This window comes from Netta rufina (genome assembly GCF_964035555.1).
Source record: "Netta rufina genome assembly, chromosome: 3".
NCBI classification, from domain to species: domain Eukaryota; kingdom Metazoa; phylum Chordata; class Aves; order Anseriformes; family Anatidae; genus Netta; species Netta rufina.
The window spans coordinates 86,592,215-86,618,624 of NC_140125.1; the positions used below are offsets into that span (position 1 = coordinate 86,592,215).

At 36.7% G+C, this 26,410-nt stretch overlaps 1 protein-coding gene across 1 annotated transcript; it reads right to left on the minus strand.

The window, feature by feature from the left end:
* TTK (TTK protein kinase) lies at positions 1-26,410 on the minus strand (the record flags this gene model as incomplete). The annotated part of the gene is made up of 21 exons (XM_084283681.1): positions 1-90; positions 1,623-1,717; positions 1,981-2,071; positions 2,779-2,955; positions 5,364-5,447; positions 5,719-5,843; positions 7,334-7,485; positions 7,569-7,726; positions 8,361-8,453; positions 10,392-10,518; positions 11,720-11,853; positions 11,956-12,137; positions 13,603-13,714; positions 14,378-14,486; positions 15,487-15,581; positions 15,659-15,734; positions 15,818-15,923; positions 17,326-17,469; positions 22,160-22,266; positions 25,936-26,158; positions 26,263-26,410. 21 exons carry the CDS (start codon positions 26,408-26,410, stop codon positions 1-3), a joined length of 2,628 nt encoding a protein of 875 aa, XP_084139807.1.

Sequence of the window (26,410 nt, forward strand, 5' to 3'; positions counted from 1 at the left end):
TCACTTTGTTGTCCATGATTTTTGACTCCCAGGTTTTGCAAACGCTGATACATCGAGATTTTTACCACTGTTGCATTGTTCATATAAAGTCTGAAAGTTAATGAGAACACAGGTATTCAGATAAACACAGCTATTTCACAAACGGACAAACTAAATCTTTTAACAAATGTTATCACTTGAAGTAACTTACTGCACTTGAAATATTATGAACTCTGTACTAGAACTTATTAGAAATCAGCCAATAAAGATATACTGAAGATAAACAGCTTAATCGTACCAGTTGTAATGCAATATAGTGCCTAAAACGCATGCTGACTTAACAGCATAAGCAAATGTACAGAGCTTCTGAAGTCTGCAGAAAATAAACAAGATTTTACTCCATTAACTGTCTGATGTAGAAATAGCAGCATGGAAGAGGTATTTGCATAGTCGGTGTAAGCAAGCAGGTTTTATATCAGGAAATCAAGAATACTAGTGGCCACAAACATAGCCACAACACAATGGTGTTAAAAGGATAATCTGCTTACACCCATGAAACACTCAGGCCTGACTAGCAGTGATCAGATCCATGAATGGAAGAACCATCTATAGCTACAAAAGACCAAACTTCTTTAAGGCACATGGGATACTTTCGTGTATGAAGTTCTTTTAGGATCGGTTATGGATGCTACAAAAAATTTGATAGTAAACGACTGAAGTGTTGTCAGCCAAAAAACACGTGGTGCTAATAGAAACACCCAAGGACTTGAAATAAGACATCTCATTCCTGTCCTTACTACTGCCTTTCATACAAAGATCACAAGTTTGTTGGCATCTTTAACAAACTAACAGGGAATTCAGGTAGGACAAGTGAAAGATTCCATACCCTTACTACCTGCATAAAGGAAGATTAAATGTAAGCCATCTAGAATTACACAAGTGATCTTCCAGTGGAAAAAGGATCCTTGCTTCAGTTTTTCTAGTTAAGACAGTTTTCCTTAAATATAGGAAGTATTTACACTTCCGATTCGCTTCACACATGCTGCACTTTCTTTATGAATACTGGACTTGCTTTCCTATCCACAAAAGCAGCTTTGCATTCCATCTCAACTTATTCTGAGTTTGACCAATACCACCTCTTCTGATCCCAAGTCTAGAGGCTAGGATCATAACACCTCAGAGATGCTAATTTACATATACAGAAGTAGCAACAGTTCAACTCCCAGAAATTACACTGGGTTCCAAAAGCTTGCACAACAGACAGATCAATTTAAGTCATTTCTCCATAGCATGACTCTCCCCGCAGTTTCTGACTTTGCCAGTTTAAAGGCAAAGCAGCACAGTAAGGACTGTTCTGGAGAGGGCCAGAGTTGTGGATGCTAAAAATGGAGATGTACAGATTTACTGGAAGGTGCAGGGAAGGAGAGTTAGCCAAGATTACCACCTTTTCAACCAACCCCTCCTATTCCAGGAGAGAAGGAGAGTTCCTGAACACTTGCAAACAAAAGTACTACTCTGTGCTGTTTTCGCAGCAGTTGTTAAAAGTCCAGCATATTTATCCCTTCCGCTGTCACTACCAAACATTTCGCTTTTTCTGCATCAAGATGTACGACCATACAAAATAGAAAAGCAAATTTACTTACCCTAGCAGCTCTGGAAATAGAGTTAGGAGAATTTAAGCCAACAAGTTGGCCAAGGATACGCTTTACTTCTTCTGTTCCTTTTGCACTTGGAACACCTACAGTTAATTTAAAGTTATATTAGAAGTTGTATACAGTTACATAAAATTAACAGCAAAATTTCTAAGAATTATGCAGGTCAGTTTTGAAATTAACAGTTTAAAGATTAAAATGTTTAAATATAATTTAAATTAAGTGTATTCTACGTTATACATGGTATCAAAATATATTGCTATTCTAGAAATCAGAAAGTAAATATTTAAGAAAGTATTATTTTCTTAAACAGAATTGTTATTTCACAAAAAATAATTTAAAGATGTACCTGTTTGACTGTGGGTTTGAATTTGGACATAGGGATGTACCAGCAACTCTGAAACTGATATTCTCTGTTTAGGATTTCTTATTAAACAGCACTGCAAATGAAAAAAAGAACAAGAACTTGGTTTTGTCTACCAACAGGTTTCATAAGAATTAAAATTGTGGATAATTAAAGACACATTGGGTGTATATCAGAACTTCTTACTACCAAACCACTGATTTGGAAAGACTAATAACTAAGTACTAGAACAGATGACCCTAATTACCTTCATTAGCAATTATCTTCACAGAGTAAAGTTTAGCATCCTGTTTTACTTTGGCAAAAACATTGGAAGAGGTAAAGATCAGAACCTACAATATTTTTCTTCTGAGAAGTCAGAGGATGAATGTTTCTGGATTTCAGTTTGCTCCCTCCTGAGCAACACGATTAAGGCTCTTGAGTAAAGGGGGAAAAAAACAGCTAAGTTTCAAATGCAGTCAAACATGCATGGTGAGGGAAGGGGGTTGAGAGTACAAATACTACTTTATTACTTGGGGTGGTTCAGCCAAAGGAGTTAGACTGCTTTCAGTGTTCACTTACTTGCTACTTATCTGAAAATAGACATTTACTACAGAAACCACGAGATAGCTCTAGTTTTAGTAAGTCTTTTGTAACAAGGCCTGTTACTACAATCGGCACTGAACGTTTATTTGCAAGACAAGTTCCTCAAATACAACTCATTTATTCAATTTAAAGAAAATATGCTTTATTTAAAGTTGCCATTTTATGAATCAAAATTAATCTTCAGGGACAATTAATTACCTTTAGCACATCTTGAAGATCTTTCTCAGCAATATCTGGGAATTCTATTTCATGATGAGGATCAACAATGGCATACAGTTTTTTACGTGTATTTGTTATATGCTGAAATGGAGTCTTTCCATACGTCATACAATACAAAATGCATCCCAATGACCACACATCACTTTTTGGACTTATCTAATAAAAAAGAAAAACAAAATTTCTTCCTCATAGAACAGTCAGTCCATCATGCAACTATACAGTCATTTTACTTAACAGCATAGCTCTTTTACACTGAATAACAAATCTTAGAAACTACCACACAATTGGCAGCAGTGTACCACTAATACTGTGCTGTAACGTGGCTTCTTTCAGTTATATTCAATTAATTTAAAAAGCTATATTACAACTTTAAACAAAAGCCCTTAGTAAGTTGATTATCATGATTCTATTTGGATTTACCTGCAAAGCCAAAATCAAAGTATACTGAATTCATTCAATTCACAAACTAGTAAGACATATGTATGCATGTCCTGCTCTTCTAGGCATAAGGGATTCAGTCCATATTTCAACCACCACACCTGGGATGTTCTTTACAGGAGGATTTCTACTCCTCTTACTAAAATACTAAAACTGAAGCACTCCTAAGAAAAGGACATAAGGTTGAGGGGCAGGTAGAAGAGAAGGGACGTGGGGAAGGAGACCATCTAATTTAGTAGCACAAAGGTTAGATTTTTGCTTAAATGAGCTGAGCTCCAAAACAACCCTGAACTTTATGTACAAATTTCTAAAAATTTACAGGTAAAAGTTTTAAAAGGCAAAGGGTATCAACCTTAATAAAACTAGTTGTTTTATAAACTTTCATTTATAGAACATTGTTCTAGATTTAGAAAGATGAGATTGTGTTTCCCTACATATTTCTATTCAACAGTACTACATAAAAATACTTGCTCTAGCTGTTAAAAAGTCACAACCTGAGATTGTATGTATGCATGTACATGACTTGTTTTTTTTTTTATTAAGATTTCCACAAAACTGTGTGCTCTTTAATTGAAATTTGACTGTCAATGTGAAATTGCTTTCCTCAAGTATTCTTAGCATTCACATTCCAAAGCCCTGAAGTTAAATATGAAGTACTAAAGTACGCAATACTCTAATACAGACAAGTCAACAGGATATACAAAACTGAGCAATAGGTCCCCCAAAATACTAGACTGTCGTATCTTTTAAAATGCCTCATTAGGTATCACTCATCTCCTGCCAAACTGCCACTCAACTCACAGGTATTACCGCATCTTGAATCCTGTATCACTGTCATACCTTCTTGTTTAAGCAAATATGTGCTTTATAGCACAGAAGTTTCCTTGCTTTCATGAAGAGATTTCAAAGCAGGAGTTATTTGTGCAGAATGCTAAGATGTAGCTGTGGAGAAGCTAGCAATAGCATATTGAGCTCCACCAATTTTGGGCTATTTTTGGAATAAAGCCAAAACAGAAGGCTATGAGCAGCACAAAAGGCGGTGTGAGTAAGGAGTGATTGTCTTAATTGACCTTGTGGGACACCCTGCCAGAAACATCCACCTAAAAAGCTTTAGCCTAGTGTTATTTCAGTGGAAAGAATTCAGAGGTATAACACACATTTCTAACACCTGCTGCATCATTACAGCCAAGTATCAATATTCAGATAAAATGCTAAAATCTTCAGCTACGTACTGCACTGCTTGTCCTTTCAGGAACACCAGTGCTCACATTAGCTTTCTGACACCAGGATATGGAATAGCTGAGGTTTCTAATTTATCACACACAGGAGCAAAAGCAGAGACGCATCTCCACATGCAGATTGCAACAGAGGAAGCTGGGTTAGAGACAATTAGTTCTCTAACAGAACATTTTAAGCTGTAAAGCAGGAAAAGGAAAGAAGCCTCAGGCACTTTTATCGGTGTTCTTTCAAGGTTAGGTACAAGGAATCATTCCAAAATGAATCAATAAAAGCACTGAACACATCACTAAGCCAAAGATAAAGTATATGGAAACCTAGGTGCAAAAAAAATCCACAGCCAAAAATATGAAGAATTAACAGAATAAATTAGAATAGGCATTTTTAAAAAAGCTTCTGCACTGCAAGTGGTTTTAGTAGCTGTCAGAAAACAAAGCCATCAATAAATTAAACTCAAACCTCAGAACACAGAGCACAATAAATCAAACCACTAAGTTTGATTAAGATCTATTATCACCAATGAATGCCATTCACATCAATAACATAGGAAGACTGGGTGGTCCTGTGTGGAGCCAGGAGTTGGACTCCTTGTGGGTGCCTTCCAATTTGGGATATTCTGTGAATCTATGAAGTCTATATCTGTCCTGTATTCTATATCTGTCCTGTATTTAATTTCTATCAATTCAGCACTTTTCTAAACATTATCTGTAAAATGCTTCTAGGTAGTTGAGAATAAATACCTAACCTTCAACCTCTGCCTACCACCATGCTGAAACAGATTTCTTCATGTTCTAGTTTCAGCAGAATTTAAAAAAAAAAAAGTCTTAAGACATATGCCTGAGTTACTTCTTAACATAAGGACAGCAAGAGGAAAAAAGACCATATGTTACCTTAGACTGAGACTTCCCATTTTCTCCATAGGAAGATGACATATCTTGTATTGCTTCAGGAGGCATGTAATTCATTGTGCCAACCTAGTCAAAGTAGAAAAATATTCCTTACTGTACATGAAGCATGCACTTAATTTTCTTACTTGCTAAGTTAGATTTTGGTCTTAAAGTACTGAAAAGCATCCTGAAAGTTTGTCTGTGAAGGCTACTGTTACTCTGTTCAACTAAAACATTGAAAACCCCATATATATTCATTAACTTTAAAGTATGAATTGAAGTTGCTATATTAAGATAATCAACAAATACTACAGCACTGTACAGGGAGATGCACATCAATTTTCCTTCAGTATTTCACCTGAGAGTCTTTAACGATGCTTGTCACATCTGGCTGCATTTGGTTCGCAATGCCAAAGTCAATCAGCTTTAACATTCCATCAACTATCAGAAAGTTTGCTGGTTTCAGATCACTGTGAATAATACCTGTCAAATAGAGTTTAAAGTCAATCCAAGGTGCTCCTAGTATGGTTATTTATTACCCACACCTTTGCACAGAGAATAACCTCTACCTGGCTAAAACTAAATTGTTCTTTGCAGATTTCATTTAGTAACAAATCTGGGTATCTTTTATCAATGGTTAGACTTGCATAAGTTCATAGTTTGAAGTATTACTTATCCAAGTCTGCAGTAATCCTGAAATAACTCCATAAGACTCAAGTTGCACAGTTTCTCTCAGTTAGGGATAGGCCCTCCAGCTGTATGCTGTTTGTGCATAGCCATGCATGTAAATGCTGGAAAAAGTCAGCATTTTAGCTTCAGATTCTTGGAGCTTTCTTCTTGCTGTGACATGGACCGTAGCTGTCTTGCAACCTTCATTTCTCCCATTAAGAAACTGAAATAGTACACTGTACTTGTTTTACAGTAATAGCTTGAATCCAGATGTAAATTACACAGAAAAATCAGGAAAGTAGACTGAAAAAAATCTGAGAAGTAGTGAAAACAAAGTAGTGAAAGCAGAAATCTGAGAAGCCAAGATGAAAACCAGGAACAGAAACAAAACAGGGATGAAAAAGAATGGGTTTCAGTCCTACAGCCTGCATTATATCTACAGACACAAAAACATAGATGGAGAAAAAAGATTTCTTTGTAGTTGTGTTGTTGCTCATTAGGCACACTGCCATACTGAACTGTTGTGGATCGGTTCAGAGGTGTTTATATTTCATTTTTTTTCCTTAAATAATTAGCTAAGCAGGTACTTGAAAGAAAAAAAAAAAAGACAAGGAGATTGCTTAGTCCAACATTCTCTGCTTCCTTGATTTCAAAGGTACCATTCACTGAGGATTACCTATGACGCATCTTTCACAAACCTTGATGACATCATGAATTTTGATCATTCTTATTCATAAAGTCAACTTATCCCTCTTTATGTTTTGTAAAGTCTCCACTACATTACACAAACAGAATACAGATGCATACACTTCAGTTATGTGGTTAAGGATGAAAGGAAGCATCAAAACATACAAGAGATGAAAAAGCTGAGACGTACCAGAAGTGAAAAATAAGAGGTGAAAGCTGAAACATTATGTTTAAATAAAGATGACAAATCTGTGCAGAAGCTGTCATTAGTGTCAAAGCTTCTTTGGAGAGGATAAGTAGTCTGAATTTCAGTTTAATGAAGAAAAAAGTGTCAGGAGCATATAATGTAGTGCAATACAGAATAGATGATTTTCTGGCTGTTGCAAAGAAATAGCAAGTTTTTAGTAACAGCAATACTCAAAGATCCCTTTGATCTACCTAAAGTGAGTCTACCCTGATATTGAGACATTCATCTTTTGTTTCATTATCACAACACAGTAAATACTGTCTTCAAAGATCACTAGGCTTACGCCAAAACAGAGCAGTATCACCTCCAAAATTCAAACATTATCTCTGCCATATAACCCATACAAATACCTAGAATTATTTAAGAGTACCATGCTCATGAATGGTGTGAACAGCTTCCAACATATTTTTCCAATAGCTCTTCCTTTCCAATGGATCAATGTTTTTTTTCTTTTTCAGCCAGCTATTGAGATCGATATTTCCACACTCCATTACCATGTAGATATGGTCATCAGTAATCTCACTAAAACAAAAATAAACGTTAAAATTCAAGGCAGCTTTTTTGTATCAAGCAGTATTGGTTTAATAAAATATGAATTTACTCACTAGTTATAAAGACGAATTATCTTATCACTATGCTGCTGCAGTTTGCTCAAATGAGCAATTTCATTCTTATAGCTGTCAACAGTCTGTTGATCAGCTTCTTCTAGGTTCACATATTTGACTGCATACAGCTGCTTCTTTTCATTCAGTACTTGAAACACCTGCAAAACAGTTAAATCAGTGTTAGGATTGAATGAAGTTACTTTATGGTTCTTCATTTCAACAGAGCCACAGTACCAAAGGAAAAGTGTACCTTTTCAAAAGGAAGAAGCAACACAGCAAACTTAAGAAATTCCTGTTTACTGAAATTGAGGCTTTTGAAGTCAGCCATAACTGTTCTTCATGATGATTTGAAGTAAGAAGCCATCAGTTACAACAGAAACAACCACCAAATCATCTTGGTACCACACTGTATTTTAGTAGTTATATTTGATTACAAACCTGAAGTGTTCCAAAGATAAATACGCAGAATAACACCTCTCAGTGATAAGGTTTTAACCTGCCACTGCCCATTCATTTCAGTACACCAAGATGATTTGGAGATTAGACCACAACACAAAAGGCTGAGAACATTGGGTCCATGCAAAAGGCTAAAGGGAATCACTGTTGACTTCAGCTAATTAAAAGGAAGATAAGAAAAAAACTCTTCTTGAACAATCCAAGCATGGAAGGCAATAAACAAACACTGCTAACTTCAGTGAAAACTCCAGTTAGATACCAGAAGACGTTTTCACCATACATGTAACTACTAGTGCATAAGCGAGTGACTAGGTCTATAAGGATAATACATCTTACCTTACTTGAGCCTCCACTACCTATTTGCTTCAATATTGTATAAACTTTTCCTTTGATGGCAATGCATTCATGTGCAGGTATAGAAGCTGGAACCTGTGTACATACAGAAAAGTTAAAAAGAAATTATTGGTGCAGCAGAACTTGGTAGTGCTCTACTTCTATCAAGTTACTATGATTTGTAACTATCAAGTTTTACTATGATTACTGAGTTTGCATTGATCAGGAAGACCAAGACAAGTGCACAAAAGCCAAACCTTAAATCTGTTCGTATACTAAGAGTACTAAGAGCAGAAGATCACCACAGCAAAAATATTTGTATAATGGCCACCACAAGGTTACTAGGAAGCAAGATTTCACAAGCTTGTCTATCAACACATTGAGTATAAGGCCTCGAAAAAGCCTTAGAAAACTTTCTAGACTGCAGAATAAGTGTCATACTAAAATCACTGTACTCCTGAAAACCAAATGCAATTATCTGTGCTCAAGAGTAATTCTACCAAGAGTTACTATTTAAGTCCACCACACTTGCAGAAGTATTGCCTTTTATTTTGTTTCACATTTTCATTTTAGACCACCCACCTAACTAGGATTACCTAGTGTATTAAGAAACACATCTGCAGGGAAAACATGCTATACCCATGCTCCACAGCAATTTCCAGGGAAGTGGAACCTAAACTGTCTCTTAAGCACTCATACAATCCAAATTAGGAAACATCTGTTTGCCCAGTGCCAGAATAAAGCATGGTTATGATCACCACAGGAAGAAGTCAGTGGTAATGTTGATAGTGTGATTTTATTGAGCACAGTAATGCTCTTAAGATTGAAGACACTTACTGTACCAGGACAGATAGGAAAACCTGAGGCCACAAATGCTATTCCCAAGGACAGCCTAACCAGGCTACAGTCTGAAATGACACTGTACCTCCCTCTTCCTGCACAAGAGAGACTGGCTTCAAAGCAACTGAAGGACCTGCAGGGACAGAGCTAGCCTGATTATGGCCCACAATAATGGTCCGGGTTGATATCTTTTCTAGATACAACTTACTCATTCTAGATTGAGAGGTCAGTAGCTGAAGTGTACACAACTGCACTGAAGATCCAGAACCAAGTACTTTACCCAAGGTTGGAGACTGTCCTCAGTGTCCTGCAGTTTACATTCCGCTTTTGGGCACCAACATCCTGCCTTCCTTTATAAATTCACAAGGATAGAAAGTGATCACAATCTAGATCACCTAGAGTACTGATGGTCAAGGCCATTTCTGGGAAATGGTTTCAAAAACCCTTGCAGGTAAGAAGGGCTTACAACCTACTCTCACTAGACAAACTGTAAATACTCAGGTATTCTGGATAGAATAGCCATTTTTCCCATGTAGATCCATCATTTTTATGCCAGCTAAAGGAGTCATCTGTTTTGCCCTTGCTGTAGCTATACCAAGTGTAAAAACAGCCACAAAATTAAACATTAAATCCTCTGGGGATTAAGGCTTAAACTTCCTACCATTCTGCCTATAACTGGAAAGATTCCTATCAAGATGTGCAACCCAAAGGTGCTACTCTATTTTAATACTATTTCATACCAATATAAATGCAGAGTTTGAAATCTAGCAAAAGGAAAAATAATGTAATTCTTCACTGTCTTTCCTCCCACAAACGTTTATGGTTTCCAACACACCCTGCTTTTGGGGTACTCCACTGTAGTGGGTAGCACAGCAGAACAAACTAGTGATTCTAGCTCTTACCCCTGTCATGAAGTCAGGTCTGCAATATAAGGTTTATATTTGAGAGAAGTACTTCAGGATTTTGACACAACTGAATTGTTTTTTTAAAAGCTGACTTATTTCACTGAAATTCAGGCATACATATGAAGACAGTTACTTGCAGAATAAGCTAGAGACACTGATTTCCATTACTTACCCACAAATATGAGTATCAATTTTAAATGTAAATATATATATAGACACACCCTAAAAGAAGTTTCCAATGACAATACATGCTGAACAGTTTAGGTGCATAAGAGCCTAAAATTGTTACCTGCAAGCCCATCTGATTTTGAAATGTAGTTGCTGGAGTATGTGGTAGGAAATATGGGAGCTGGCTGTAAGGAGTAGAAATTTGGTATCCTGGTGAAAAGTTGTTCTTTACAACTGGCGTTCTGAAACTGAAAAGAAGTCATTGTGAAGAATATCTGCATCTAGTTGTAGTTTTTGAAGTGAAATTTTCTAACACTCAAGAAGCAATGAAGATTTCAGCTTAAAGTTAAACCTAATCTACCAGCAAATTCCCAAGCCTCTGCTGTATTTGCCAATTAGCATTAAGACCTCTTCAACTTTTACTTACAAGTCCTTATAACTATAACAGGAAACATAGGTGGCTCTCCCTGTAACTTGACAATGAAAGCACCATACAACTGGAAGGACTGCTCATAGGATATTATGAGAATTTGCATTCTTTAGCTGAGCTACTGCTCTTTGTTCAAAAACATTTTTGGATGAAACTTTAAGCTAAAGTGAGACAAGCTTCATTACAGTCATGAGAATGAGAGGTTTATCTACTTCATGCTATTAGACAGCATAGAACTTATATTTAATAAAACTGAAGATTGCAAGAAAACCTTGACACTTTTTGATTTGTTCCCTTAGTGTCTAACATATATATAATTATATTACAAGATACACTTTTCCCATTGTTTCACTCATTAAAGGCACAGGATGAATCATGACTCACTAATAAGTACTTAAAAACATACAGATGGTTCCAGGTCTGTTTGAACCTCGAATGCAAAGCCATTAATTTCTCAAATGCTTTGTAGGTTTTTACAATACTAATTTAGGGATTCAGCAGTGTGAATTTATTTGAAGTAACCTAGGCCAAAACATCATTTAGGTATTTACAGACTCAAAATTGACACAATCAAAATTGGCACAAGTTAAGATCAGAACTGAAAAAGAACTTTGTGTACCTAGCACTTATGTAGGGAATAAAGTGACAAACTTCATTTTTCAGTAGTTCATTACAGCCAAAGCACAGCTCTTACTGAACACAAAAGTACTCAATTCCACTTACTTGCTATCATCATCATACATACTGTGTACAGTGAGTTTGATTTCCAAAAGTTTCCATATTATCGAAGTGTGGAAGAATGAACAATCTATTTGAGGATTACTTTTTACCAAGCTACATCATGAGATGATGTGCTTCACTTGCTACAAACATTCCAACTTCACATCAAGAGCTGGAAGCAACCAGGAGTCTCTTTTGCTATCTGAGCAAGAAACTTTAAGAAACTATTAAAAATCACTGAAGTAGTTGCAGAGATAAAACTGCGGTCTATAATTACAAAGCTCCAAGTAGCAGCTTACCACTCCATGTAATCAGATGTGGTGCTTGGTGTTCCACAAACATACAATGGATCATTCTTCTTAGAAACAGCATCTGGTGGTGACAGTCTTCTTGAAATGGGATGAAGAGATTGTTCCAGACTTGACCGTTTTTCCTTAAAAAGATATTCCACACAAGGAGCCACAATGAAGACTTTTTCCCCAGTATGTGAAGTCTGCTGCAACTAGAAAACCACTACATGTTCTTGCTACTTTACCTCTCTATAAGAGCTTTTCTGCATCACTTCTTGAGTTGGCCATTTGTTTCTGGAGTTAACACAGTTCAGTTTTATCTGATCCAATTGCTTTCTGTAGCTTTCAGCAGAACTAAATTCTTGCTGTTGACTCTCTACGCTCATTGGCTCTGGTTTCTTCAATTCTTGATTCTGGACTTTATTTTCTAAATAAAACAGATAATTAAAAAGACAACATTCCGTATTTGAAGTTATTTCTGACCGATTTACCTCAGTTTCTGAAGTTTCACTTCAGTTTTCTACATCACAATAAATGAGTACCATTGACTTACTAGAAGCTGACACCTTCCACAGCAATAGTTACTTAAGGCATTAGTGCAGCCTTCAGGGTTGATAATTCAACTCAATGTAGTAACATGGTAACTTTAAAGTGTTAGGGTACTACTACAACAGTAACACAAATAGAACTGTTTTCATGACCAATACACAGAGGAAGACCGTATTCATCAGTTGCGCTACAACACCCTGGGACATCCTGAGCAGGTTTATAAAGTGTTTAAGATAAGCTTGTTGCAATACTTCAAATTAGAAGTCTGTTGCCTGTGACAACAGGCAACCTATAATCCAGTGTGATTACTGAAGCCAAAGGCACAAAGGGACAAGGCACACAGTTTCAGATCCTTTTGAAGAGATAACAGGACACTGAACTGCAGCAAAGCAGGCTGCAAATAGCACAGCTTAAGAGTGTTTTCTTCACCTGCTTGTGAAGAGGATACAACCTAACAGGTAAAACCAAAAGTAAGGCAAAAGAAGCCTGACCAAAGCATAAGTAATTCAGACAGCACAATCTTGATAGAGATATTATCTTATGTATAAAGAACAGCGGATAAAAACACCTGGAGTTTCACATACTAATTGGTAAACAGGATAGAAAGCAGAAAGTGCTGAAAGCAACAGATGACATAGACATTCTGTGTTCACAGGAAATGGTGGAGGGTGCTTTGGACTTTTTCCCCCCTCAAAGTAGATGACTGAGGCTGTCTCTTTTAAGCTTACTTCAGACAAAATACTTTCAACAAACTTCAGCAAAAGAAATTAGAGCTATATCATCTAGAGGGTAAGCTACGAGCACATACTAAAAGTCACAGGAGAAGCAAGAAGCAAACTACTGTAATTTGAGAGTCCCAAAGAAAACTAAACAGATGACACTCCAGAAACATTAATCCTTCGTTTGAATTGCTCTCAGCCAACATACACTTTTCCTGTATAAGCAATCATTAACCAATATGCTGGCAGCCTTGTTCTTCACTCAGGCAAGTCTTAATTTGAAACGTCACATTGGTGCAATTTCAGTACCAATTTACATTATGTATATCATAAGAGCTAAGGACATTGTGAATTAGCTCTAACCATCATCATTTTACACCAAACCCAGCCCTACACACACAGGATGGCTACATTTGACTTTTGAAGTTCTTGCAAAATTTTTTTTAATTACTTCCACAGGCACCCAAAAGGCAAATTTTAATTAAATGATTAAACGCTCCTGAATTCCAGGCTGAACAGTTTTCACTTCTGAAGAATATTTGCTTTATCAATGCATTTTTAAAATGCAGAACAGTAAATTTTCAATGCTTATTCTACTTCAAAATATCATACGCTAATAGTTACCTTCTCTTTTTGTCACAGGATTTGTATCCATTTTGTTCTTGAGAGTTACAGTTGAATTGGTAGCAACTTCTAAGCTGTTCTCATCCAACATCTGCAACTGTACAGAATTTCTCTTGTAAGGACTTGGAAAGAAAGCATCTTGAAGAAAGTCAAGAGATCCCAAGCATAATGCCCAAACAACATTCTTATAATTAATGACTTGAATACCTCAGAATAAGTACATTTCAGAAAGTAGTGCATGGTACACATAATTATTACTGATCCTATTTTAAAATCCATTAATACACTGGATTTTCATCACAGATTTTATTAGAAAATATTCAGGTCTTTGTTCTCGTTTCCCTTCTGAAGGAACAGGACATGAAAATGCAAGGCAGAGCTCAAAATTATTAGAGGCCATGATTTACAGACCACTTAATGGACTTCACACAATGAACTTCATGAAAATAAATACTTCTGATGACAAAACTCATGACTATAGCTGACAAGTCCTCTAGCAGAGAGGCAGTCTTATACCCTTCTTTATAAATCATCTGACAGGTTTTTAACACACCTCCCATTACCTCTACCATCAGATTTATTGTGCAGAGAAAGCTTTTTTAGTGTCTGATCATGGTTTTCCAGCCTGAAAGCCACAATGTATCTGTTCGCAACTGATTGCTTAGAGCAATTCTATCTTATTACTTTAATAAGCTGCAAAAAGCATTATTGTTGTCCCTGCTAACATCATAGGACATCCATGTAGGTTTCCTTATATCTAATTCAAAAAAAATACTTCAGTTACCTTTAAGTCTCCGAAGTCATATGAATCACCCCCACTAGATTTTGATTCAGATAGTGGAAAAGGTGGAATCAGGGCTGTACATTTGGAGCTGGATAATTGCCTATTGAAATAGCATTTTTAGTTACACTACATGCCAACACATGATTGCCTTTTTTCAGCCATATAAATAGATGCAGTTGTGGGAAGACTTAGGACTACAAGTTAAAAGATTAGCACATCTACTCTGATAGAAAAGTGACAAACAAACCACAAGTCTGTAGCAATGCTACCATTATCCCATGAAGTGAAATGACAGATTTTTGTTGTTCTCCGTTGAAAACAACAATAAGCAGCAGCTAGGATTCTAAACCCTAGGATTCTAAACAGTTCACTTCAAATTCAGTTTTGAAGTATTTATAGAATAATATTATGTGAAGTATCTTACCCACCGCTTTCACAGTTTCAGAATGTGCTTTAATTTACTTTTGAGAGGTTGAATAAGCAGTTTACTCTTTGGTTACATATTTGTCTCAACATAAGTTCCATTTCTATGTGGATTTAATCACACTAATAAGAGGAAGGATGTTAGCATAACAGACTTGATTAGAGGGGGGGGGAAAGCAATTTTCCCCCCTTTTACTTTCAAGCTATGCTAAGCTCAGAGCATGTAGCAAAGTGTTGTTTAAAATGGCAGATCCTTCCACTGCTGAACAGCTATTCACATTAGAATCAGCATAACTACCTTTCTTTAATCTCCATTGTTATGAAAGGTTGTTTATAACATTGGTTAAAAGCGAGGATTTACAAATATTTCAGAAGCTAGGAATGTCTACATTTGTGTATTCACTTCCTAAAATAGAAATATTTTCAAAAAATTTTTGCCTTAGTCTCTACCTCCTTTTTGAGGCTATTCATTTGCTAGAACAAAGTTGATCTTTCCATACTCTCATACAAATAATCTCAGTAGTAAGGTAGGAAGGTTAATGCAATACCTCTTGCAGTTATGACTTGTCAGTCATCTTTAGATGAATTTTAACATTAACACCTGATATTTACATTGTCCAATAAAAACCATTCTACTGAAAAGAATTAAAACCTGTTGTAACACCCAATAATCATACCTCTTCATAACGCTAGCTGTAAGTGGGACATCTGTCTTCACAGCATCATCAGCATCAGCTACTAGTTTAACAGGAACCCTCCCAAAAGGACAGGCCTAAGAGCAAATTGGAAGTTATCAGATGTGTAAAGAATGAAAAGCTTAAGATTTCAGAAAATTGTTGCATGTTCTACCTGGTTATATTTGTTCAGTGGTCTTAATGGATTGTGGAAGTTAACTGTACCATCAAGTTCTTGTGATTTCTCTTCCCTAAGGGAAAAAAAAAATAATAGTAGTATGTGTGGTTTTCTTTTTTTAAATGAAATTTGAAGAAATTAAAAAAAAGCCATTACCCAAGCAGAGTTCTAGTAACACTAGAAGAATTTTCAGCCGAGTTTCTTTTTATAATTCTGTGATTTCCAGGTATGCTTTGAAGTCCAGACTCCTGTACACTTGATACTGTAGGTAATTTAGTTAGAATTATTCAGATAGTACTACAGATGGCATTTATTTCTAAAAAAGCATTCTTTCATAGTAACTGAACTTTAGAAATACATATTTGCAGTAACCACAGTAACCTAGTATCAATATTACAACACTATTTTCTACTGACCTAGGCAGACATTTTATACCATTATAAAAATTCCAATGTTAAAAAAAGACTTACAATCAGAAGAAGCTACCTAGGGCAGGCACAAAATGGTCTGCAACAGCCATAAAAATACATTAAGCTGCTTGTTTTCTTATACAACTTAGTTATATGTAGTTGTAAACTACATTTAAACATGAAAAGGGAGATTCCATATATCCAAAGACTATCCAAGCAATTTAAGTTTCAGCGCAAACCCCTCAATCTTATGCAGAAGGACGAAAATAAGTACCAAAACATTGGTTTTAGTACAACACAGGAGTGAGGTAGAAACACTTGCTTTAAGAGCAAAAGCTGAACACCTAAAGCTACATTCCGAGAATAAACCTGAACTCCAAATATTTCACTCCGTACATTTCTAGAAACCACTTACATCAATATACTAAACTACTCAAATATTTAAAAGATAAGTACCATAACACAGAATATAGTTCTCAAAGTTTTTGTTTAATATTCACGTTGACCACTTCTTTGACTTTGCAGTTTATCAGTCCACTACCATCACCTCCATAACATCCCCCACACAAACTTTTCCATATACAAAGGTTTTCTTGCCCAAGCTTACCAATGGATTCACATTCAGTTGGTGACCTGCAATACTTAGAAGCTGTCTCAAACTGTAATTCCTTCAGTCTCGTACTATTCAGGACCTACACTTTTAGTACTGACTTTTTCCCCCCCAATTAAATGTTTGATTGCACTCAGCATGTCAAAGACCTTATACTGCTGTATATGAAAGAGAAGGGGAGAAGTAATTTAACCGAGGTCTGTAGACTTGCAGTTTTTGTATTTGCATTATTACACTATAACTGCATATCTCTCTTGTCAAAAGCTTCCTGAACAATCTTATGAGGCTATGAAGAAATGCATTTACGTAGTATTCCTGTTTTCAAATAAACAGCTTTCAAAAGCAGCTCTTTATATGAAAAGATGAAACAGACCTAAATGACTTCTCCATTACAAACCCAAAATGCCCAGTGACAGTCAGGAACATCCTTTGCAGAATTAGTTTGCCTTCCTATGGCTCCTGAGAAGAGCTGGAACCATGTAATGAAGGAATAAGATGGAGAATACGTAGAGAGACAACTGGTCATTAGGCAGTAACAGATTTTGAGTTTGTATCTAGGAAGGACAAACAGTGGAATATATATTTTTTGATTTAGCATTTCAACATGCATAAACTCGATTACAATTGTAAAAGTTTGCAATTACCTGCAAAGTTCTCTTTCTCCTCATCTGAAAGCAACTGCTGTTTTTGTGAATTCAAGTTTTGTAGAGCCATTTCCAACATTTCTAGTGGAACAGCAGAGCACTCCACAGCTTTTTGAAGGAGCTGCTTACACTTCTTCACATGCCCTAGGTAGTAAGGACCACAGAATTAAAACTCAAGCAAATAAAAGCATTTTTACTGTGGTAACACTTTTTTTTGAAGACATGATCATGCTCGTGCTGCTTTATAGTCACTTTCCATCATTCTCTGAAGCCGTTGGATATCTAAGGGGGAAGAGCATAATGAACACTTTCAGGATACTGCCTGGAAGCAGTTAAACAGATCACATAAGCTAGTTTTTCCACACGAAATTGAGCACGGAGTCACAAAACGTTTTGACTTCATGTAACTACATTCTTAGCAGTTGCTTAGTGTTATAAGAACCACAAGGAAATAACACATCACTAGGTTTTTTTCCCCTGTATCACAAGCAAGGAAAGAAGAGTTTTACAAATTTGCATTTACGTCTGACCAGATACCAAATTTGTTATGCATTATAAAACACCTTTAATGCACTTTGTAGGAATCAAGGTTAAAACAGCTGTTAAACCAAACATTGTCACTCTAGAAGGCACTACAATTAAGGAAGTGTGAAAAAGGACAGTGACTTTGCCTGCTTTTGCTTCACTTTTGACTGGGTGCGTTAACAAGAGTTTTGTACGTTACTACTTGCCATAAGCAGAGATGAGAGAACTGGTGGGGCTATGGTTTAACAAAACACTCAAAACATTCAGTTTGCATATATAAGCTTATACACACAGCTATGAAAAATAAGTCAAATAAGGAGAAAAATATACTGTGACCAAAATATTTCTCTTGATTTCTGTTCAGCGAGTACCAAACTGAAGCAACGCTGTTGCAGTTATTAACATTCAGCTGTATATTAAAGTTCCAAAAATCCTTCCTCCTCATTTCCAGAACAGCAAAATGTGAAGCTCTTACAGGTGCCCCACGTCTACTTAAAAGATACAGATAGATAATATTTGAAAGCTCCATGTCTTCAGCACTCACAACTCCACCAGTAACTGAAGGTGGATGTATTACTGAAAGTGGATGTCAATCTTGCCTGAAAGGCTTGAGAAGGAAACTAGATTTAAGCATAGGTTCCTAATATATTTTTAGAACAATCTGTGATGCTGGACACAGGAGCAAGGAAACGTCAAAATAAACTTCACTATGATTTCATTTAGATCTATGTTGTGCATACCCATTATTTCTTGGTTTTTAACCAAGATCAAAACCCACTTATCCCTCAAATTCTTAGCAAGAAATAGAGCTTTTTTTCCCAGCATTTAAGAACCTATAGCTAGCATTCTACCTATGGCTACAGTTAATAACCACAGTCCTTTAAAGTGACTTGTTATTCAAAAGGAGAGTAATTTTCTCCTGGCATTAAGTGCCTCATTGAATAATAAACATGACAGCCACCTACATGAAAAGGCTGCTCCATTCTCCTTATTAGATGGGGGAACCCAGGCACAGAAGTAAAGCCAAATGCATCTCAGTCTGTCTACTTCACAAAAAAGCCTGGATGATCCATCTAGGCACAACGTTTCATATACCCAAACGCAGAGTTTTAATGGCCATGAACTCTAAGCAATTCACAGCAAATCTTGCTTCAAGTAGCACTATGTAAGGCACATGAGGAAAAGAGCTCATCTGATCTATTTAAATGAGGTTTTTACTCATTTAAACAAAAAATATCACCTTCGTATTATTCTTTCAGGTTATGAGTTACAAGCAAATCAATATTATTTCATCAACCATAATTTCAGGATTGTCACCAGAGTTTTCACTCACATTTTTACCCAAAACAGAGAAGCAAATGTATAATTTTTCACCCTAACATAAAAGGAAAGACAAATCAATCCAGAAACAATTGGCATGCTTGCCAATGCACTGCTTAAACAGCTTTGTTGAGGAGGCAGAGCACTACACTCCTTTTTCCTTTAGCTATAGCTGGACAAGCTCTATGAAAAAAGGAACCACGCTCTTAAAAAAACAATACAAGATTCACATGTTGCAGCACTCCTCTGTGAAGTAGGGAAACTAATGCTCTATTCACATCACCAAATGTGGAATTGACCAGCTCAGGGATACAAATCAGAGACTACATGAGAGATAAAACAAAGCCAATCATAAACGGTTTATTCCTTTGGGATTAAGGATTGCATTTCAGGTTTCTACACTTTGACAGCAAGTAGCCAGCTATGGCTTGAGCATGTTCCATAGTTACAGAGTAATTAAATTACCAAGTGATTGTGATAGGATTAATTTAGTCATTGTAATCACTAACAACATTTCTACACTTTTAGTTACACAATGGGCTTTATGATTATTGCATTTATTTAATAATCTTTGTTATTGAAGTACTACCAGTTTATTAACATCCAATGCTCATAAGACAAATCATTAGTGTTTTGTGTTTTGTTTTTTTTTTTAAAGTACTGTTTTGAAAGTTCAACATAAGCTGACATTAGAGCAATAGATGGTCAGATAACTGACTCATCTAAAGAACTGGAATTTCAAGTCAGATATACAAATTTGTCATCTATCTTCTGGAGCCCCCAGCACAAGAAGGATGTGGACCTGTTAGAGCAGGTCCAGAGTAGGGCCACAAAGATGGTCAAGGAGCTGGAGCACCTCTCCTATGAAGAAAGGCTGAGAGAGCTGGGGATGTTCAGCCAAGAGATAAGAAGGCTCTGAGTTGACCTCATGTTAGCTTTTCAATACTTAAAGGAGACATAAGAAGGATGGAGAAGGACTCTTTACTCAGGTAGATGATGGTAGGACAAGGGGGAATGGTTTTAAACTAAAAGAGAAGAGATTTAGATTAGAGGTTAGGAGGAATGTTTTTCATTCAGAGGCTGGTGAAGCACTGGAGCAAGTTGCCCAGAGAGGTTGTGGATGCCCCATCCCTGGAGGTGTTCAAGGCCAGGTTTGGATGGGGTCCTGAGCAACCTGATCTAGTGGGAGGTGTCCCTGCCCACGGCAGGGGGGTTGGAACTGGGTGATCTTTGAGGTCCCTTCCAACCCAGGCCATTCTATGATTCTAATAGAAGTAATGTTTGGTATTCCTCTATTAGTTATGTGGCATGAATTTGAGGGAAATTTAAAACAGCCTTCCTGTTGCATTACAGGTATACTTACCAGTAGTTAAGAAAACACAAAATGCAAGAAGCTTACTTCACTATTTACTACTTTAATAACACAGGACACACTTTGAACAGCTGAACTGCATCCTAAAATACTGTAAAGCAAGAAAGTACTGGACTAAAATCTATTCTCCATGGACAATTATCCTGCCTAAACAAGAAGCAAGCATAAAAAGGAATATCTAGTGAGAGGGATTTAGGATCCAGAATACAGAACAGCTTAAGCTTCTTCATTTAGGGTAGTTAATTTGGGGAATAATTCCTCATACGAGGCAGTATACAACAGCTTACATGATACTGACAAAAGCCATGAAGAAAAAACAAAAACTTAAGATGTATCCACCAAGGCTTCTTTCAAAGAAGATGGTATAGATACTGAAATCATCTGAAACAGGTTTTTTTTTTTTTTCCAACTGTGCTTGCTTGACCCTGACCAACAACTCAGCATTCACTCATTCCTCACTCCCAAAGGGATGGGCAAAAAAGGGAGAGCAAAAGCAAGAGAAAAATCATTGGTCAGGATAAAGTGTTTAATGAGTGAAAGAAAAAGAGATGAACAAAAAAGTCATGCAAAGCAATCATCACCTCCTACAAGCAGGCTGGTGCCCAGCCAGTTTCCAAGCAACTGCTACCATGGAAGAGCAAGCCACCAGCTTTTTACTGCTGAGCATGATGTTGCCTGACACAGCATACCACCAAGTTCCGGTCAGCTGTCCTCTTGTCCACCCTCAGCATACTGAGTATGTTAGTATGGGAGGCACAGATGGAGAGAAAAAGCTTTGGAAACATGCAGTGTTAAAACACTGGTGTAATCAACACTTTTAAACAATCACAAATCAAAAACGTAGCACTTAGACACAAGTAACTCCACCCAAGCCAGACGCAGTACACCAAGGAACGGGATGAATGAATTAATCCCAAAAGTCTAATCTCAGGGACAGACAGTTCAGGCATACCTTGAAGTGAACCAGATACGAAGAGATGTTACTCTCATACCAGAACAGCTTGCCTAAAACATGGCTCAGTATCTGTGACACTGTCAAAGATTAGTCTATTACAATTATGAACCAACATCATTCATCTCTGCTGTCCCAGCAGGAAAGGTCAACAGTGGAACAGGAAACAAAAGAATTTAAACCCAGTTGCCAGCTACTTAAGAACCTGAGTGACAGAAGGGAAATTTAATTTGACCAGATTGCGTTTATAGTTTAGCATATCATAATTTTAAAAAGAATCAACAGTTGCTTTTTGGAGTGAGAAAATCTCTTCTACAAGCAAGCTGAAGATACCTAAAAGGGAAATTACCACTCAGCTTTGACCATAATTTTTCACCCCACCAAGAGACTCACTCACACCTGCCAATAAAATCTATGCTGAAAAAATCACTGCTAGTGTTCATCTTGTTTGACAGATTTCTAAAAAGAGAAAAAAATAAGAACTGCACATATTTTCATTAACAGTGAAGATGCATTCTAATTAAATCTCAATCATAAAAGAAAATCCTGGTTTTTCATTTTATGATTTGTTACTCCATTTCCTCACAGAACATGTAACACAGCAAAAGTTTAAAAAAACACAACTTAAAACCAAAGAACAGCAACACCGAAGTTTTTCTACACACCTTGTGATAGCTCAAACTGTGCAAAAGCCACATGCACAAAAGCAAATTTCTTGCAATTCAGTCTGGCCAGATGAAATTGGTCCCGTGCCTCCTCTGGATCTTGAAGGCTGTAAAGAGAGCACAAGGCTAGTTAAAGACTGAAGAACCTGACTAACAAAGATCAAGTTCCATGCATTTGGAGATTGCTTCAGGTAATTCTGGAAAAGCAATCCATATATAGCCAAAGTTCTTCTTTTCCTCAGAACCATTAATAAGTACAGGTAAGTAAACAATCTTTATAAAACTAATAACTGAAAGAAATAAAACTGAACTTTTCCAGAAACTATAATATGCTCAAATCTGAAAAGAAAGGCTGTAGACTCATTTTGAGGAACAGTATTAGCAATGACAAAGAATACATAGCTATTTTCCCCTCAAAATACTCCGTAACACCTTCCAAGCCACATGCTGATGCTATCTAGAGAACCATCTCTGGATTTTGTTAGTCCATTAGCATTATTTTAGATGCATCCAATCCCACTAAGGAGGCTGCAAAGGGAGGTGGGGGTGTATTTACTTCAGAATTTGCATGGAAAAAAAAAAAGTCTGCCATCAAAAATACAAGATAAGTAGTATTCCAGATTATCTGATTATCCAAATGATTCCACATTACATTAGTCAGCAAACTCCACAATCAAGAAATAGACATTTCTTCCAGAATTTCACCCTGGTTCAAAGTAAAGGAGTAGTTAAAAGCATGGATGGAGAAAAACAACAAATGAAATAACAGCTTAAAAAGCAAGTACAAAAACCACATCATAAAGCTAGAAAGAACACACTTTGAGCAGGTCTGTAGAATGGTAGTTGTATTAAAAATTAGCAAAGCCTCCATCAGAGTTTAGGCATGTTACTACTGCCCAGTATGTTTAATACACTCTGCTCTGATCCAGAACAATGGGACAGGTACAGAACCACCCATTCACAGACAAAGCCAGAGGTAAGACAAATCAGCCTTGAACACATTAGTTCGCTTTCACAAACCCATGTCAAAGGTTGTGTCTGTGGGAAGCAGCACAGACTTGGATAGCAATAAGCTGAACAGGACCTACCATTAGCAACACTGACCAAGTGCCACACACTTGGTGGCACTGTATTACAGCCAGAAGGCAGGCCTGGCATGGTTAATGCCATGTACAATCAATTCACAGGTGCAGCTGTTTTCACTTTTGCCTGTTTCAGAGTACATTCAATGCTTTTTCAAACAACCTCTGCATTATAATAAGTCAAAAGGTTTTAGTATGGTCAGGCTACAGCAAGAAAAGAGTCTGTGCTAAGCCAGGCCCAGTGCCAAGAATGATAAAACCCACTTTTAATCAGAAGAACCCAGTGCTGGTGCACATAGACACTGAGATCTCATTGTTGGTCGCTGCCTGCTCCTAAAGTTTGTGATGCTCTTATCTGGCTTTTGCTGTTAGGTGGAATATTTGCAAGAACAGCAAATCAGAACATTACCAAGTGGCACCTTTCTTCTCCCAAAGGCACCACCACCAGAGCACCTATGTATCAAAGAGTTACTTTATTCACAGTAGCTAAGAAAAATCAGAAACGTTTTAGGAAGTCATAAGGTTCTTTAACAGGAACTAGAACTGATCACAGAAACTAGACAGTACTAGGCAAACTGACAGCCAGGAACAGGGGAATCTGAAACACCAGGGAAATCTCAGACACAAAGGAAACCGCAAGCACTGAGCAAACATTGACATCCTACACTCAAATAACCACTCATTGAATAACTCCATCACCAGGAATTATGGACAAGCAACACCAGCTGCATGGTTGAGTTTTTGTTTGCTTTTGACTGATCAGGTTTAAAAACCAATCTCACGTTCTGGTGAGATTACACATGTAGTTCATACACAGCTTCATATAAATTTATACATTTATAATTTAAATGTAAAATAATGTTTATTCTTAATAGTATATGCCAATCTCAGTTATTATAAGCTAATGCTTTCTCATTAGAATTGGATAATCTAAGAAAGTAATTTTCAAGTGGGAGAACAATCATTCATGGAGACAATTCTAGCAAGATTCCATTGGGATTGATGCCAGATTTTAGCAGGTCTTTTTTTTTTTTTTTTAAAAAAAAAAAGAGGGAAAGGGATTGTTTACCTTTTAGAAAAACACATTAACAAGTCAGGAAACATGACTGACTATTCACCAATTGAAAGTGAAAGATGAAGCAGAAAAATTGAGAGTAGACCTGAACTCCTCATCACTCTAGGTAGATTCCCTCGTGACGCTGGTTATCAAAGCAGAGGGTATTTTAGTGTAGCTATTGACAGAGCATTCTAATAGCAAAATACAATCCTGGCTACTCCCAAGAAGGCATCCCCAAACACTGTAGCAGTGAGTCAGCTAGCACATTCCAGTGAGTTGCTGAAACTAGAACTGTTAATATGCATTCTAGCTTAACAGGCTACTGCCTGTGCCTTTAGCTTTGCTTTTTGCAATACAACACACAGAACATTGATGTTTCAGTATCCATACCTTCAAAGTCACTTTTTAAATATGAACTGGAAAGAGGTACAAGAGTTTTAAAGTGATTAGGCAGGTAGGGAAATCTTTCTGAAGTTCAACTCCTGCTGTACATGAGGCAGATGTGGCTTGGTAATAGGATCCAAGCAACATTTTGGAAGGGACGTTACAGAAACTGAGCCCGAAGCCTCTATCATACACCTTCTGCTCTGATAAAAAGCAACTAACCAAAGAACACCACCTCTCCATATCTTTAGAAACAGGATGTCTTTCCCAAATACATGCTTTACTCCCAACGTTTAGACAAAGAGGACCATTTTCAAAACACTGTGGATTCACAGGTCATTTACTCCTGACTTTTTCTCAACAGTAGATTCAGTAGATTACTAAAACCATTCAATGGAACAAAACACTAATGCATTAAATCCCATGCAGATAACAGTACAGATAAAGAAGTAGACCTTATTATACTGCAAGTTCAAGCCAAAGAGGACCAAATAGGAGAATATACAATAAACAAGAACTAGTAGATACATAGCAAGTAACAACAAAAGAACTCCTTACCAAAAAAGGTTTATCGATATGTAATAATCCTGCCCCAAATTACATCTGAAAACATCTGAACATACTGTTTAAATTTGCACCAGATAAAACAAACTACAATCAGAACTAACTTCATAAATCATGAAAGTACTGAATGATATTCTAAGACTTTCTTCCTACCCTAAGGCAGGTGTTTAATGTAGCTGGGATATGGCTTCCATAGCAAGAAAGAAAGAAACCTTGACAAGGAGAGACTACTGGAGTTTGGCTAGATGAATTAGATTATAAGAAGCTGTCTACCTCACAGCCACAGCAAGACAGTTACAAGAGTCCAGGGAAATAATCCTAGCTTAAAAGGTACAGTTTAATACACAGATTATAGTTACCAAAGATTGAAGTCATATCAGATTTCATCCATATGTTTTTTTTGAGATTAAGTATAAATCTGAAATAAGGAGAAAGAGGGGTTTCATGCTATCTTCCCTTTTACCAGAAGTGCCAACATCCCTAAATCAAATAGCTCTGAAGAATTTTTCAAGTATAAATGCAAGTACTATGGAGACTAAGGAAGCTGAATAGCCAAAGCTGCTCAGCTTCAAGTAGCTGATAAAAAAAATCTGTTGCAGAAACCACTAACACAAGACCTGCTACCATCATTCAAGTTCAGAAGTCATCATTCAGAGTTCTTACATTGACAAATGAAAATTCACACTTACGCTTTCAACTCAGCAAATCTCACAAGGATGCGAGCATACTTCTCGTTTTCACTATGCTTTTCTGCAGGTAACGCAGTTACTGCTTGACTGTAGCGACCAATGAGTCTGTTCAGCATACTAACATCCATATGAGGAACACCCTTTTTCTCCAGCCTAAGCAAAAAAGACAGCCAATCTTCTGGGTTATTTGTCATCATTATTTGATTAACTGTTCCAGAATTATCTGAAAGTAAAATAACAAAATATATTGATTAAAACCACAACCAACATGAATAAAAAACACTTTAAGAACTTCCACTCAAGACAAAGACCAACCAAAACACATACCTGTTGTATCAGCTGATATTTTAGTACAGTTAAGTTCATCTGTGATATTGTCTTCATTTCTGTATTTGTTTTTCAGGTCTCTAACTCTATTCATGATTGAAGCAATTCGTGGCAATCCCCGTTCACTTAGATCCTCCTCCTCCTCCAT